This window comes from Pteropus vampyrus, unplaced genomic scaffold (assembly GCF_000151845.1).
Source record: "Pteropus vampyrus isolate Shadow unplaced genomic scaffold, Pvam_2.0 Scaffold1, whole genome shotgun sequence".
NCBI lineage: Eukaryota > Metazoa > Chordata > Mammalia > Chiroptera > Pteropodidae > Pteropus > Pteropus vampyrus.
In genome coordinates, this window is record NW_011888782.1 from 36,190,764 (window position 1) to 36,207,475 (window position 16,712).

The 16,712-nt window shown below is 37.7% G+C and overlaps 1 protein-coding gene across 20 annotated transcripts in view; it reads right to left on the reverse strand.

Annotated features, from left to right (window-relative positions):
- Positions 1–2,911: 2,911 nt before the first annotated feature.
- Positions 2,912–16,712, reverse strand: part of BBX (BBX, HMG-box containing) — a 251,169-nt gene continuing 237,368 nt past the window's right edge. For 9 of the 20 annotated variants that reach the window (XM_011385863.2, XM_023527240.1, XM_023527255.1 and 6 more), the window contains 3 exons: positions 14,988–15,185; positions 12,819–13,005; positions 8,562–8,703 (listed from right to left, as the gene is read on the reverse strand). In XM_011385863.2, the coding sequence (XP_011384165.1) occupies positions 8,616–8,703; positions 12,819–13,005; positions 14,988–15,185 (473 nt within the window). In that variant the 3' untranslated portion in view covers positions 8,562–8,615. Of the gene's footprint in view, positions 8,704–12,818; positions 13,006–14,987; positions 15,186–16,712 lie in introns of all 20 variants that reach the window. The other 11 variants (XM_023527284.1, XM_023527272.1, XM_023527270.1 and 8 more) reach the window with 8 other exon arrangements.

Genomic DNA, 16,712 nt, shown 5'->3' on the forward strand with positions numbered 1-16,712 from the left:
ACTTGCTGAATGACTGGATTGTGATAGTAGCAAGACATAAGCAACTTAACGGACATGAGGTAAGGGTAGGGGAATTTTTTTATTTTACCTCCAAAACAAGGGAGGTAAAATAATTTTCATGGGCTATCAAACAGAAGTGGAACGAGGCTGTTTTTAAGCAATTTTATTCTAACAATAGTTTTGATTTTGATTGACATACAGTACAAGTTTAATGCAGGTGAGGCTAGCATCAGTGCATTGAATATTTCATATTCTTTTTACAGAGTTTAGATTTTTGACGACTTGTGAACAATATTGCTCTTATATGTTTAATATGCTGCTATAAATACCCAAGCTAAGATATAGTACGGGAGAAGTGAAAATTTAAAACTGTTTTACAAAACATCTAAAGTTCTCCAGTATTTTTCTCAAGGGTTATGTCTTGGAGGAAAAAATTTTAATTCTATCACTACTGCCTTCCTATTAAATATATTTCGATAAATGCTTCAAAATAGACAGTAACTCAGTACCTATTTTCATATATACCAAGTATATTCCTATTGTTTGTATATTTTTTCAGTACCTACGTTTATTTCTACAAAATATGAATTATATCTAATTTGCTTTTTATAAGCACCACAGACATGATGCCCAATAGTAGAAAAGATTAAGAAAAATAATCACTCGAATATACTTATTGAAAATATTTTCATGCTGGCTTTAAAACCATTTTGACTTCTAGATATTGAACTTTAAAAACCTATTTGTATAAACTTTCTCTTTTCCTCTTTCATTTTCCATTATGCTAGAGACACTTTCAATTCTCACATTTTTCTCTTCTGACTGCAATGCACAACCCTGAGACAAAATGACCTTTGGTAAAATTCCCTAGGGTAAGGGATCTCCAAGAAGGGTGAGCCTTAAAGTAAGAATTATTTTCTCTCTTTCAGCAAGACATTTCATTTTATGCTTTAATTTCTGGCCTGTTACCTGAGAACTTTGGATTTTAAAAATCTTTGGCACCAGGCTTCCAGAAGTCATCTAAAATTTTGTCTCTACCTCTCCCATATGATAGATTTCACTCTTGTAAGTCTGGGGAAGGAACAAAACTGAGTGGGAACAGGGTTGGAGGAAAAGTGTAAAGGACATACAAAAGTTTATAAAAGTTTTATATAAAATCATAAAAGTTTTAACACTTGGGCCTTTTTAGACATTAAGTCTGGAAAAGACCAAAGATCATGGAAAGATACGTGCCTCCTCCCCACCGCCCCCCACCTCTCCAAAAAATGCTAATGAATGGCTCTCTTTGATCAAGTTAAAATCTGTTTACCTGTGGCTCAAGAAAGGTAAATGTAGAAATATTCACTTTAAAGTGTTTTCTAATTCCAAATGATCTTCACCCCAGCACTAGTGTTCTGTAGCTCATGGATTCCTATTGCTTTAAACATGAAAAAAACATATTTTTTGAAATTGTGAGGAGGCCATAGTGAAAAATAATTCATATCAAAAGATTTGTTCTTAAAGGCCGTATCTGAAATGTTTACACATGAAGTCACAATTCTGGAATACACATATCTGGAGTCGAGGGATGAAATGGAGAAAAATGAGTAAAAGACATGAAACAAGAATTGAGAAAAATGTTACTGGTTGAAGCTGGGTAATGGCTACATGGAGCTAAAAGATGCTAGCCTACATTTGCATGTTTTCCCATTATTTCAAAAAGGTGAAAAAGACTCTTCTTTCAGTACACATGGAATGGAGTAATATTAGTTTTAGTTTACTTGTTAAGAACTATTTTATTTTTCCTTTAAAGAGATTTCACGTCCTATCCCAAAAGATGTAATTGTCTAATACACATAGGACCATATAACCACACACGTATACTGTTGCCTTCCTTTTTTCGAACAATGTATATTCTTTGGTATGGAGCCCACCACAACACGTTTGATTCTCAGTAATTCAAAGGAAGTGCACTGGAGTATCAGAAAGTGTAATTCATTAGGTAGACAAATTTTATTGAAAGATCTTTTAGTGTTATAGAGGCATGAGGTAGCTGTGTGATTTAACCTACTGAGTTTCCCACACCAATATCTCCTCAAACAGCTTACCCCTAATGTATCAGCCCCTTAAAAGTTTATTTAAAAAAGTTATACTTAGTGTGTTTTCAATATTGATCATAGAATTGGAATAAAAATATTAAAATCAATGATTATCATTTAATGAGCATTTCTACTACAGGCCCCATGCCAGCTTTCATAGCTATTCTTTTCATCTTAGCAATGGTGTAAGGAGGTATTATCAACATCATTGTTTAGATAAGTGTGGTCCAGAGAGGTGGAAGAATCCAGTGGGAAATGGGAGCCAGAATTTGAAGCCAAGCCTGTCTGAATGCAAAGCCTACTTGATATATCATTATATTATACATGTATTTCTAGTGTGTGTGTGTGTGTGTGTGTGTGTGTGTGTGTGTGTGTGTGTATGAATGCATGCTCTCAAAAAATAAACCATACTCAAGCTTCTAAGGTTCAGGAACACCATATGCAGCACATCTGAGGTCTGAGTTTATATTTTAGGTTTATATGGTCTGAATGCTATCACTTCCATAAGTTGTTATAATTCATGGCAAGATGGTATGTTCAGGTCATACTTTTCACAGGGAGGTACCTCAAGGATTCTCATCCTGAGGAGCAGGCTGAAACACATCTTCCTTCTGTCTGGTTGATTTCTGCTCACTAGGGAAAAGCAACAGAAGCTGATCGGACCACGGTGGGTCTCAGACCAACCAACAGTCTAGGGGAGACCATCACTGATGCTCTGAAGTAGCTCCCTTTTGTGAAAGTGTTTTTTCCCTACTGCTTTTAGTGAACATGGCATGTTGAAAACACATACTCTATGGCCAGGAGTGTGAACATAAAGAAATATAGTTGAATAATATCTTTAAAATATTTCAAATTTTTATTAAATATTTTTATTCATTTTTAAGATCACAGTTAAAGTACTTTAGCATGTTATACACATGACTTACATGTGCAATTTTTAGAAATATCAAATTAAGTATAAGATTTTGAAGAAAGAAATTATATAAATGTGTATATTGACTTTTACTACACATACATCTAAGAAAGCAATAATTCTGTTGTACCATTAAGTGGAAATCATTTATTACATGGCATGTTTACACCAACTCTAAAGAGAACCAAGCCAATTTCCGAAAGCAAAAAAAAAACAAAAACAAAAACAAAAACAAATGAGCGATTCGATCATGCTGAAACTGTCAACAGACTTGAGACCTGGTGGTCAAATGAAGCTATGATTAATCATGACAAATAAGCAATTCAAACCTATGAGGAAGTTCATAATCTGGCATGTGGAATCTCAGGTGGTTTTTATTCTTTGACAAATTCCTGAGGGCAAAAGACTTTAGTGCTAATGAAACGAGAAAAATGTTGCTGAGCATGTGCTGACCTCCAGATCGTGAACCTTCCCTAGCCCCAGTTCTGCCACTCTGAAGAGCCTGAGGCACCAATGTGAGGTGTCAGTGGGGCAGGAGCCAGCCCCTCCGGGGGCCACAAAGAGAACTCGGTGTTAGTTCGTGAAGCATGCACGCCTCTGATTTAGAGCTTGTGAGGTAAGATTTGCAGTGAGGGTGGGAGGGTTTGGAGGCGTTGAATTAGGTCCTTGTTACTCAGTAACCAGTCCTGGCCCGAGCTATTAAGAAATCTTTGGAAAGAGTAGGTATGTTCACAACTAGTTCTGTGCAAGAAAATCGATTTGAGGGCAGGATCAATTTTGACCACTGACTGCCCCAAGAAAACAGTGGCCATAAGGACTTTTAAGTAAGTACAAGGTTTCCTCTTCCACCACAAATAATATTTGGCCAGTAGAGGAAATTTTTTTTTGTGTGAGAATATGTATATTTTTAAAGGAAGCATAGTATAAGCACATGGAGGTGGATGAGGGAGTCAGAAATATTTCTTATTATTCACTCTTTTGTTGCTTCTTTGTTCTGAAACATAAGGAAGATAATGTCCCCAGTAAAAAGGACAAGGTCATTTATTATGGAGTATAATGAACTTAGTATCACTTCTACACTAAAGCAAAGCAGTCCATCAAACCCTGAATACTTCACCAGACAGATCTGGTGAGATGAAGTGAACAACTGTTTCTTTTTTTATTATAAGTATAATGTTAGTCAATCTAAGTAAGATAATTTTTAAAAGTCCCAAACTCAGATAAAAACAAAATCCAAATCTAATTCTTTGGGAATGCTTGTATAAATAAAAGCAACATCTAATTAACAATTAGTACACTCTTCATAAGGTGCAAAACAAAGTCCTATGTGGGGAAAGCTAAAATTTAATTGCCACCTACCTAGCAGTTACTCTGAATACTTTATATGTCAAATGTAATAACAGCATTTGCTTCTACTGCCCATTGTCAGCAATACATTGTTCTCTCTGGAGAAGGTGGTTTGTGAAGTCAAAACACTGCAGTGGAAAAGAGTGGCACTGAGGGTAGAAGCAAAAGACAAACCTTTGAAACGACTTAACTGAAATTAACTTTTAAAGCCGAGGTAGCCCATTAGGATTGGCCTTATCTGAGGGCTCTGTGGAGCAGTGCAATCAAAGCTGAATCTCCTCGAGAGTTATCACATACACCCCAACTTTTCTTTTATAAACGAGGAATCCAGGCCTTTCTCCTCTCTGCCTTCCTGATTCTCTGTGAAGAGGAGGCATCTCTCCTCTGGTGTACGGATGCCAGCCTCCAGCCTCTAGCCTCTAGCTGCTGGTCTCCAGAACACTTAGGATTCATACAGTAGTTTAGCAGGCAGCATGGTCCCACTGCTTCACATTAATGCCAAATGCCAAACTTGGAACACAGCAATTTGATATTTCCCATCCCTCCCCTCCCCCACACATACTGTATAAACAAAACATGTCATTCAGTTTTCAGCTTCCTTCTGGTTCTGTATCAATTTATAATTTGCTTCAGATTTTACAGAGATGCAAACATTGTCATACGATGAGCCAACGACTGCAGAGTGCAAACAAAATTTTGTGACTTCGGCAGAGTAGCATGTAAGAAAATAACAGGATCAGACATGTTGGATTCTAAATAACTAGGCCATTCAGATGCTCCTTGTTGTTCATAGTGTTCCATCACTTTTTTTTTTCTCCAGCAGTTTTAATGGCAGGAACTGGAGTATCAGCGGTAACATGGGAATGATGTCAGTATTTCAGCTTTGAGATGGCATTGGTAGAAAGCTCATCTGACAGAACTAAATAAAATATTCCTGATATTTGTGGGGGTGGGGGAGAGACTGTCAGAATCACAACAGGGGCTTTAATGAATTAATAGATTTGATCTAAAAATCTGGGAACTAACCTAATTTGGGGATAAGAACCTGTACCTTCAATGTGGCTGTGGGACATATTTTTCCTTTTCCTGATCTCATTACAGTATCCAAACAAATAAAAACTTTAAAAGGATGTCTTACAGTATTTTTTCTTTCACTCAGCTTCTTAGAGCTTCAGCTTCAGTTACTATAATATACTCTACACACTTCAAAATTACATAGGAAATATCCGGAATAACTAAATAAATAAAAGACTAAAGGAAACTGAAACAGTACTGTGTCTCCATCTGAGACTAAATCACCCACTTCCAGCATCACAGAGAAGGGCTAGGACAGTTTTTTTCAAAAGATTTATATACAGGTTTGAATCTGGAAATTAAGGTTAAAAGCATAAATATTGATAATTTCAACTAAATCAGAATGGTTTCAGAAAGATATGATACAACAATTTAGAATAAAACATAGCAGAAGAGCATATTTTGGTTTGCTTGAGATATACATAAGGTGCAACAACTTTTTCTCTTGAGGATGCTTATGAAACAAATGTTAGTGTAGATGGTGTTTGCTGGCAGATTAAGGTACACGCCATAGCAATACGATTTTCCAAAGTAAAGAAGAATGAGAGAAATGAAATGAAAATGATAAAGGTGGAGGGACTACATGTTGGTCTGAAATATTCAAGCTAACAAATGTTGTTACTTGAAAATACCGACACCCCTTCCCAGAGGATTCAGGGCATGAGAAAAGCACTAATATTGAAATCAAGACTTCCACTCAGAGAAACGACAAGGCGAGTGTCTAAAGGTCTATAAAGCTTTGCAGGATTTCTGCTACTCTCAGTGCCTAAATAACCGCTTAAAAATTAAGCATTTCTACAAAAAGGTTTTTTTTTTTTTAAAGTATTTGAAAACAGTCATATCCAGTTGTTGCCCTCCCCCTCCCACCCCTGCCTAAGGGAAAAGCCACTGAGGTTTAGGAAAAGCAGATCAAGTAAGATATTAATCACATAGAAAAAAGTAATCTTTTGCTTTGCTTCTTTTTAAAAAAAGGTCCCATGAATATACAGCAATCTCTTGAGGAACTCTAGTGAAATGTAATCAGAGGACTGAAGAAGGGTGCTCTGGCAAAAATAGACCTATTCTAACGTGTTCTATAGAATAACAAGTTAGTACCATTGTCAAGATGCATGTTCTGCACCATACAATTTTTGTTGTTGGTTTGGTTTTTTTTTTGGATTTTAGCTAATAATTTTAAAATCATTGCTAGCAAGTGGTCCAAAAACTCCCAACAGCCACCAACACTGGGACCCAGCAATTTCTACACATTCACTTTGTGTTTTGACATTTAGAAAATATTAATAAAACAGCATTGTAGTAAAAACATTATGCTGAAATCTGGGGCTGCTCACCTGATTTATTTCTATGTGAATGGGGTTAAGCTTTAACCTCTGATTAACCTTGCTTACTAATTCCTTCTTCCTCCACACCCACAATGAGTATGCATTTTGGAGAACACTGTTCCAATGCTCTGCTGTCCTCTTTACCTGCTTTGAAAAAAACCTCTCTCTATATATGCTTCTTCAACTCTGTTAGTATGTTGCACATATTTTCCAGCACTGAAAGTGTAGTAATATCTACAACAGTGAGAAGCTAAACTTAGTACTACTAGAGTCATTTTTCATATGGCTATTAGGTCAAATTACGATTAGAAAAAAATCATCATTACAATTCAGTCAAGTATAAATAAGAAAGCTAGATAAAACCTTGTAAACTGTCATCATTTAGAGATCTAATTCAAAAGCTTCAAACTTGAGCTAACACTATCAAAATTCCGCCAGTTTGAAAACCAATAAAAATTATTGCTGGAATCCAATAATTGAAATTTGGTAGTTTGTGCTACGATGTAAGAGTGGGGAAATACTTTGTGCTATGGTACAAATACCCTGTAAAATCTGTAGCCTCTGACTAATTTTGATTTATCACTTTGCATCTGTTGCTAGGAAACAAGACACTGTGAATGTCAGGTGGTTAAGTCGATATGCTGAATGTTCTAAGCCAGTTAATCCACTTGGCACTGGCATATGATGGTTGGTTTTATGTTCAAAAGCAACAAAACACAAAAAGGAAACAGAAACTTGCAGGTGGGTCTATGACTGACATTCCCACTCTGGTCAGGCACACCTCCCTTATCAGTTACTCAATACCTCCTTAACAACACAAACTCAAAATGGCTCTAAAAACCTGCAGTGCCAGTTAGGCTGTGCATAGCAATTGCTACCCGTCCAGTTTGGGATGGATGGAAAAGGTCTGTGGCTCAACGTCCACACGAAGTGAGTGTCTTCAATGTGTTCAGAATAGTGAAGTAATACTAAGGTCACTTCTGAATAATATTTTTCTTTTTTTTTTCTTGTTTGTATGAACAATCCATTGGTCACTTCGACCCTTGTGTAAAAATAAAAGAATCCTCAAGGCATGAAAACACCAGTAATCAGTAATCTGCAGGACTCTTCCCCTGTCTGGGAAAATATTTGCCACAATTTGCCCCAAGCAAATTCTTCTTGGTCACTCAAGGCTAAGAAAAAAATTCTGCTTGTAAGAATTGTAACTTTTTTTCTCTCTTTTTTTGCCAGCAAACTACCACTCTGGTGGCAAATATAAAAGTGCAGAATATATGGACCACGAGGCCGAGCATACACCGCTAACAATGGTACATCTGCCTGCCCGTGCTGCGTGGGAGTCTCGCAACAGGCTTTTTAATATTATTCTACAATATAAATGTAGGTATAACCTATTATATAAACCATCTTATAACTCAAATCTCCATGTACAAAAAAGACTAAGAATATCTAATAATAACTAGTGCAGTGCGTCAGTTTTTGTTTTTTTGTTTTTTGTTTTGAAAGAATAACTAGGTATTATACGAAACTAGTTTCACACTCTCTGGTTGGTAAAAGAGATGCTGGATGAGCTACAGTAAAGGCAGCCTTTTACCAAGTTACCACCTATTACTGTCAAAAGCCTTCAATAGAAAGCAAAGCTCTAGGATCATTCCATTTCTGTTCATTATCAGACAGATAACATCACCCTCAAAGAATCTGAGTTCCGAAAGAACAAATGGGCCCAGGAGGCTAACTTCTGCTTCAAGTGAATCTGGGCCGTGTAGGGTAACAAGCACTTGTTTGCAGTCTATATTTTCCACCACATGGATTCACTAGCATCCCTCGGTAAAGACAAGGCTAGGGTAGTAGGTAAAGCACAATGTTTTACAATTAAAGGGCGCTTCACTGGTCAGCGCAGGAAATAAGTACAGGAGCCTGTGGCATTTCTTTTGGCTGGCCATCATGGGTGAGCGGAGTTGACCTCTGACCTCTGTAAAGCAAAAGAAAAAAAGAAATCACTTATTCAGTGTGTGTTATCACAAATAGGAGAGGATGATGAATAACAAAGAGCTTTCCAATATCTTGTGTAATCACTACTGCTGACTTTTTACTTATGTCATTTAATCAAAACCGATTTTGTCTCTAGAGCATTCTCTCTCTCTCTCTCTCTCTCTCTAGGATTTCTTATCTCAATTCCCCTTAAACAACACAACAACATATTCTGTCCTCAACTGAATATTGTCAAGATAAAACCAAAAGCACCAATGGATTTGAGGAAATTCCCTAAGTGGGAAAGTTTACATCAAGGGCTGAGGTTCTGGGACAATAATCTTCTTGATCTACTGATATTAAAAAATGACATGTTCCTTTCCTTAAGTTGCCTGAGGGGAAAACTCTCCTATACTAATTGATAATCTTCAGGCTCATTTCTTAAGCTGTATAATAATAAACTCAATTTAAAACTTAAGGCCAATAAAAGTAATGGTTCCTAAAGAAAAGGAGGTGGACAGTGACTCTGAAAAAATAAATGAAAACACTGAAACCCTCCGAACTTAAAAAAAAAAAAAAGTTTCACAGGCGTATGTAGAGAAAATATACAAGGGGAAGAAGGCTAGTACCAACTGAATTTTAGAGTGTGAGAAAATCCAGTCAACTTGGGCCAAAATCAACTGGAAATACATGGGACACAGCTGATTTTTCATTCAGCTTTTGTTTAATGAGTAGGATAAAAATATAATTTATTTCATGGTTATAACAAAACTATAACCATGTAGTTATTTTGAATTTTGAAACTGTTCAAAATTCTTGGTAATTTCTACGGAGGTTCTCATTCTAAAAAGATAAGACTGGGAACCTCTTTGACATCTCCCAACAGGCCTACCAAGCCCATACGATGCACACCCACTGCTCAGGCCTACGGTGGTCTGCAGTGCACATCACTGCACTGAAAATGGGTGACACAGCAAGAGGAGGAGGTATAAAAGCAATATTTTCATTGGTTTGACCATTTCAATATAGTATCTTCAGATTATGTATAACAAAAGGTGCTATTTTAAAATTCAAATTACATATGCTCCATAACTATATCCAATTTCATTCTCCTGATGCACAGATAAGAAAAATAATGGAGATAAATGACAACATTTGGGGATTTCAGAATCCAATGATCACTTAGCCTAAGATATTAAGATTTCAGAAAAACAAAACGTGTGTTATAATCAAATCCCTGGATTAATCTGTTTATTCATTGTGGGGATGCTGTAAGTACCAACTGTTCAATATGCTCAATCTGTTCAAGAAAGATGAAATTACAGTAATATTTTTTTACCTTTAAGATTAAAAATGTAATATTACAAAAGCCAAAAAAATTTTAATAAGTCTCAGGAAAGGAAACGGGGAAAAAAAAAAAAAAAAAAGGAAAGCGAAAGATGAAAGAGTATAAGCTAGAAAACAAAGATAGAGTGAGAGCGAAACAGGGAAATTGAAGTGGAAAGCCCAGCTTAATCATTGGAAAAAGGAGTCAGGAGTGTGATGGGAGAGAATGATGTGGCTGCAACTGATGGATCCAGTGTCCAGAGGAAAGGTTAGGGGAGGTTCTTTGTGATTTTCCATGGCATGAGAGGTACTTGTTAAAGCATCACACTGGAGTTCAAAGACTTGTGTTCAAATGTTACCTTGGTTTGGCTGTGTGCTCTTGGCAAGCTAATTAACTATCTGGGCCATCATTAAAATGGGCCAAAAAAGGCCAACCTGGTGGAGCTGATTCTAGGATAAAGTTTAATGAACTTTCCTCTATAAAACTCCTCATAAATAAACAGGCTCTCAACAAAGTTTTACTCAAGTTCCAACTTGCTGCATTTTGTAAAACTTTCTATGTTGGGTTTCTCAACCTAATGTTAAGATTTCTTGTGACAAATTCGTGCAGATAATATAGTTCTACCTCTAACTCTGTTGATCACCCTTCTAAATCATGAAACTCAGGTGATGCCTAAGCAATAATTAATTGATGTGCAATCAGGTACGATTACATTAAGTCTATAGGTAAAGAGTAGCCTGGCAGCTCTGCTTTAACAGGTACGGGGGCTAAAGTTACAACTAAAAATCTTGGGGATGCGGGGTGAGAGGGCATCCTGCCTTTCTAGGTATTAAGAAAACTAACCATTTGTTATATGGGGGGTAAAATTCTAGTAAGCAATATTATTCTTTCTAATGGAGAGGTTAAAAAAAAAATCATGTTTTCTATGCCTGCTAGCTAATTAACACCTCATTTATTCATTCACCCATTCATCTGTTCGTTCATCCACTAATGTAACAGGAACTAAGGAAGCTGAGGACATTAAGAATAAAATAAGTGCTTTATTTTCAGAATATACTGGAAGGAGACAGAAGCATTAACATATAATTACAAACTAACATGACAGCTGGTGTAAGAAAGGTATGTACGGAGAATGCAGAGGCTTTCAGGAGGACTGAGAGAAGAGAATACAGAACGAGAGCTGGATGGAGGAGCAGCCTGAAAGGAGGAGGTACAAAGGGATTAGCTTATCTAGACAGCATCAAGAGATTCCATATGACTGTGGGACACGGAGGCGAGGCGGTGGCGGTGGTGGAGAGAATGAAAAGCTGGGGCTCTCTGCTACTGCAAAGTGGAAGTCACGGAAGGCTATTTGACAGCGATGGTATGGCCACAGTCATATTCACAAGGGAACACTGGCAGCAGCAAGGGTGAATGTGTGGTGGCCTTTTCTGAGACCTGAATCATGACGCCCCTTGGAATTCTTATATTTCCACAATTTATAGGGGCAGTTAGTACTCCTCAGGCATATACTTAATTCTTTCTGTATGTGTCTGAGTTTGTCCTTCGTACTCCACTGTAAAACTCCATGAGCGGAGAAGTGTCTTTGTGTTATCTCCCTCAAGAGACTTAAAGCAGATTTTAACAATGTCTGTCAGCATTCACTTGCTGTTAGGCACTTGCAGTGTACACATGAAAGAGGAATTTGACTTCTTGGAAATATCTAGAGGCTATCTGTGAGGAAGCACAAGAATTGTAATGTGACAGGTAAAGAGCAAGATGCAAACAAGGCTTATGTCAGGGCCTCCTAAACCTGTGTGAAAAAGGAGAATTGAGCCCACTAGGTGGGTATACAAGTTGTACTAGAGTTCAAGCTCTTTTGTACAAGCTCTTTTGTACTGAACACTGAAAGACCAAGAAAGTAGCTCGTCTGTGGGTAATCCGCTCTCAATAAAAATATGAACTATCTGAGTTTACAAAAGGCTTTTCTGCCTTCCTAAAGGATCCATTAAATAGCAGAATACCCAATTATGCACTTAGAACTGAATATGCTTTCTGTGAGCCTTTACCAAGTTCAAAAAGCTTTCACACCTATGATCCTGGCTGATCCTTAGAACGCTGTGATTCTTAGAGATATCATTATGCTCAATGTAAGATGAGAAAACTGAGGCCCAGAGAGAGAAATAAACTACTTTGCAGTAAACACAGAGAGTGAAAGAAAAATCCAGGCCTTCTGCCTGCCACGACAGATGCCAAGATGCTCTTCTTCCACTGTTTTCTTTTGCTAGTACCATCACTGCCACCAACGCCATCCTCATTGGCGGTGCTTACTGTGTGCTAGCACTGGGACACTGATCTCCATTTTACAGAAGAAAAAAATGGAGGGTAAAGAGGTGAATGATCTTGCTCAAGGCTTTTGTAGTTTGCAGGTGACAGAGTTAGGACTCAAACCCAAATCTCACGCTTAATGATTAGACAATAATACTGTCTCTCTGTTCTCTCAAGCGCTTTACTGAAATGAAGTCTAGCCACAGAATAATATATTCAAAATAAAATACTTGGCTGGTTATAGTCCCTGATATTTTCCCACACTGCTCGTTAGTACAGTACTTTTGTAATGTGTCACATAAACAAAAGTGCTCTTAAACCAGGTCTTATGAACACTGATACATTATGGAAAATATCACCAATTATGTCAGAAAGGATGATTCAGGTTTCTATGTTGCTTTCTCCAACTGTGTTCTATGGAAGTGGGTGAAGCTGAGCTGGATCCCCAGAACCCCGGTGGAGCAAGGCGTTCCACCACTGACCTGTGCACGTTTTCCATGGCAGCCACTTCAGCCAGCGCGGCCAGGCTAAAGAACGCAGACACGGCCGGCATCTCTGGAGTGCTGCTCCGCGTCTCTGCAGCCTCGGCGCTGTGTGCGCATTCGTCATTGCAGCCTGTCGCGGTTACTTTAGGCAGACTCCTCTGCAGTTGTTCCTTTGGTTTGTCTTCTGTAACGAAAGGGAAATCTATTACGAGAAGATCTCTCTGTTCTCGCCAGAGAAAAGACACAGAGAAAACTCTGCCAGACAAGGTGAAATGAACTGATATTCTTTACTGTTCCCTTTTGTCATCCATTGAATATGAAGGCTTTTACAGAACCTCTTCTTCCACAGCAACAACATTTTTTTTATTAAGCTCAACTGCAGCTATGGGCAGCGCTGTGCCCCGAAGCTGAGCAGAAGAGAAGCTGTTTTATTCAAGGTCAACAAATAGGTCCATCTTGGAGTGAGAAGGAGAAATGGGTTTTGGCCAAAATAAAACTCAAGAGACTTGCAAGAGGGGCCTACAGATGCTGTAAAAGGGCCCTTAAAAACCCAACCGACCGAATATTTCTAATGATGCCATTCCCTACTGTGGCAACTTGGACATTCAGTATGTTGTCACACTAAACACTTAGGATGGCAAACAATAATCTCAATGAGATTAATCAATTCCAGTGAGATCAAAAATTATCATTTTTGTTTTGAAGATACATTTTTGTTTGGAAGGAAGATAAAGGGCTCTCTCAGATTTATGAAGAGGTGTCTGAAATGCTCTGCGAATATACCCATTGGAAGCGAGTACACTTTATTAAGCATTATAAAGGAAGAGAAATCTCTATCATGGTTTTTAAAACATGTTAACTGTATAAAATGATTGATAAAGCCAATAATGTCATATATTAAATTAACATGAAAGTGCTATGTGCTTTTCTACATAAAAGGGAATATTTTCTAAAATCTTTCACTCTTACAAGTGAGAGTGAGGCTATAACCATTTACAAAATGAAAATCACAAACAGAACCTAGAGTGGAAAGGGAAGGAAGGAGGGGCCTGCTGGATTAACAGGAAAACTAGATTCTAGTCTATCTCATCCTACTTCTACTTAGTTGTTTGAAGTATTCGAAAAAAAAATTCCACCTCTTTAAGCTTCATTTCTTACATGATAGGATAAAATTGGGGGTCTTTAATATGCTTTATGATTCTCATAATCTACATATGCAAAACACAAGACAAGTGCACAAAGTTCACTGTCCTCTAATTCTATCTCAGCAAACACCAAATCTCTATTAACAACTACATTAATCTAAATCAGATATTTATAAATATTACTCTCACAAAATACTCATTTAAACATTTTTTTTTTTTTAATTTATAGAAGTCATTATGGACTTTTAACCTCTTTCTGGAAACTGGACGAGGGTGGAAGAGGGACACTTCCTTCAGAGTTAACAGAATAAGATGCTAGAGGTACTAAAAGGCAGAAAGGCAGCATCTAAGATCACTAACCCATAGTTAGTGCAGCAGTCCAAGATTTGAGGGAGGATGCTCAGTGTCACTCTCTGATACTACTCTTTAACTTGGGCCTTCAGGCAGTTCTGCTGCCAAGGAGGCCACCAGGAACAATAAACAGACCACAGGCCACAAATGAAAATGGAGAAATTCACTGAAAGTTAAGCTCCCTTGATGGTCTGAATGGCTTTACAACAAGTGGTGGATGCTTTCTAAGGTGTCTTAATTCATTGGTTTAAATACTTGATAATCTGGCTCATAGTGACTTGAACAGTGAACCATGGAGAAATACTGACTCATTTAGTTTTTTTTTAAAAGCCTAAGATCTTTGGGAATTTAGTTAACCAAGACTGTTTTTGTGCATGCTGAGAAAAGGAAGGAGAAACTGACAGTCTTAAAAATTACTTTTCCTTTCTAGGAATTTCAGACATGCTCTTGGTAAAACATCTATGATTTAAAACATGGACTAAAACATGTAGATTTGGGAGTCTGTAAAAAAACTAGTTCTCGAGAGATCTAGACGGAGAAAATGTTACTGTGACAAAAACCACAGAACAGGCCCATTTTTCAGTTCGCTTATAGTCATTTGCTGGCCAATGTGGCCATGAGGGTCACCTGCTTGCTCTGGTTATCTCTGTCTAATGCTCCCTCTTCTTACCCAAAGTACCTCCTGCTGGTGACACCCGGCCATCTGCTGTCCTGACCAGGTGTGTGATCTTGGTTTTCCTGGCTTTTCTCTTTTGGCTGCCCACCAGCGGTTCTTGTGCTGCTGTTGGCTCTGGAGTGTAGGGAATGGATGGGGCATTTCTAATCTTATGAGCAGGCTCTGTGGTGTTTTTGTCTTCTGTAAATATGGCTGAAATAGGACAAACCATATATAGTCACACACAAAAACACAAGGCACCAACATTGCTGTTGAGAGGACACATTTCTAAATGTCTGACACTTCAGAATGAACGCCGAACTTTCGTTTAGTTTTCAAAGTACTAATGGGGAAAAAAAAATAAAACATTACCCATACCTCTCAACAAATATATTTATTTATATTTGCTTTGATACATTAAGTACAGAGAATTAAGAGTCCTACTCCACCACCACCACCTTTAACTGAACTAAAAGGCTATTGGAATAACATCTTCTCAGTGGGGAGGACAGTGTTTGCAAATCTGCATAAATGATGTCCCAACTGGCCACAATTTCTACATATGGTCAGGGGCCCAATCTAAGACCCTTTTGGCCAGCTGGTCTGGAGAGGATGATAAAAAAGTTTCTCTTCTTCTGAAGAAACTGAGATTAAATATGTGTTTCTTAAATTCCCAGTTATCACCAGAATGTCTGCTTTCAATCACCAGCTTGGACTGATCAGAAAAAAAACTGAGGCTTGACCTTTTTTACATACTGACTGTTCAGCAAGGACCTGGCAAACACTGATGAAGCCAGCATATAATGAAACACTGCCTTAATCACTGAATTCTAGGACCAGGTGAATACGCTTAGTGAGATAATGTAATGAAGTACCACATGTCAGCAGGGCTCCTGGAAAGGTTAGTTTTAGGTACCCTGACTCTAACTGTAATATCAGTAAATCATTTAACAATACACATACTTGTATCCTAAGAATCACTATGTCAAGAGTAAGGGACACACTTGACACCAAAGACTTGTTTCCAGTTCAAACAGGTTGAGAATGCTTGTGTCTTATATACCCACTTCCTTAGGAGGTCATCTCTCCCTCCACTCCCTTAAATTCAAAGTAAGACAAGAATATGCAGATTATGAGTATAGCAAGTATTTAGGGGTATATATACGTAGTCAAGTTTCATGACTGGGACTTTTTTTATTCCAGTGGCCTAATGACTCTTGGGCAGGGAAAAGAGGCATCCTTCTATTTTTTAACTATCCAGTCTCTTAAGACAGGCATAGAAATCCTTTTTAATAAAGAAGAGGGGAGTGTGCTTCAGAAAATCAAGGTCTGACATGAAAAACTGAGCAAACTAAACCTAGAGAATAACTTTAGGTGCTTATCAGAAGATAGATATGAAGGCAGACATTGGAAATAAGACAATATACATAACATTGGAAGGAAAAAAGCTGTAATAATGGGGTAACAACAGAGCAAGGATAAAGGTGTGAAAATGCACTTGTTGGTATAAATATTTGCATAGCCTTCATTTAAAATTTTAAACTAGCTTCTTAATGGGTTTAGGTACATTCTTGAGAAAGGAGGGCTATGAATTTGTAAGATATTTGCCCTCAGGAGGTTAATTCCAGGCTGCCCATTCCAAAATAAGTGGGAAATAATTTTAATTACATCAACAGAAAGGATGTAAAAACATAAATCAAATATGATTCAGGGCTTGCCCTTACCTCAGCCTTGTGCCTC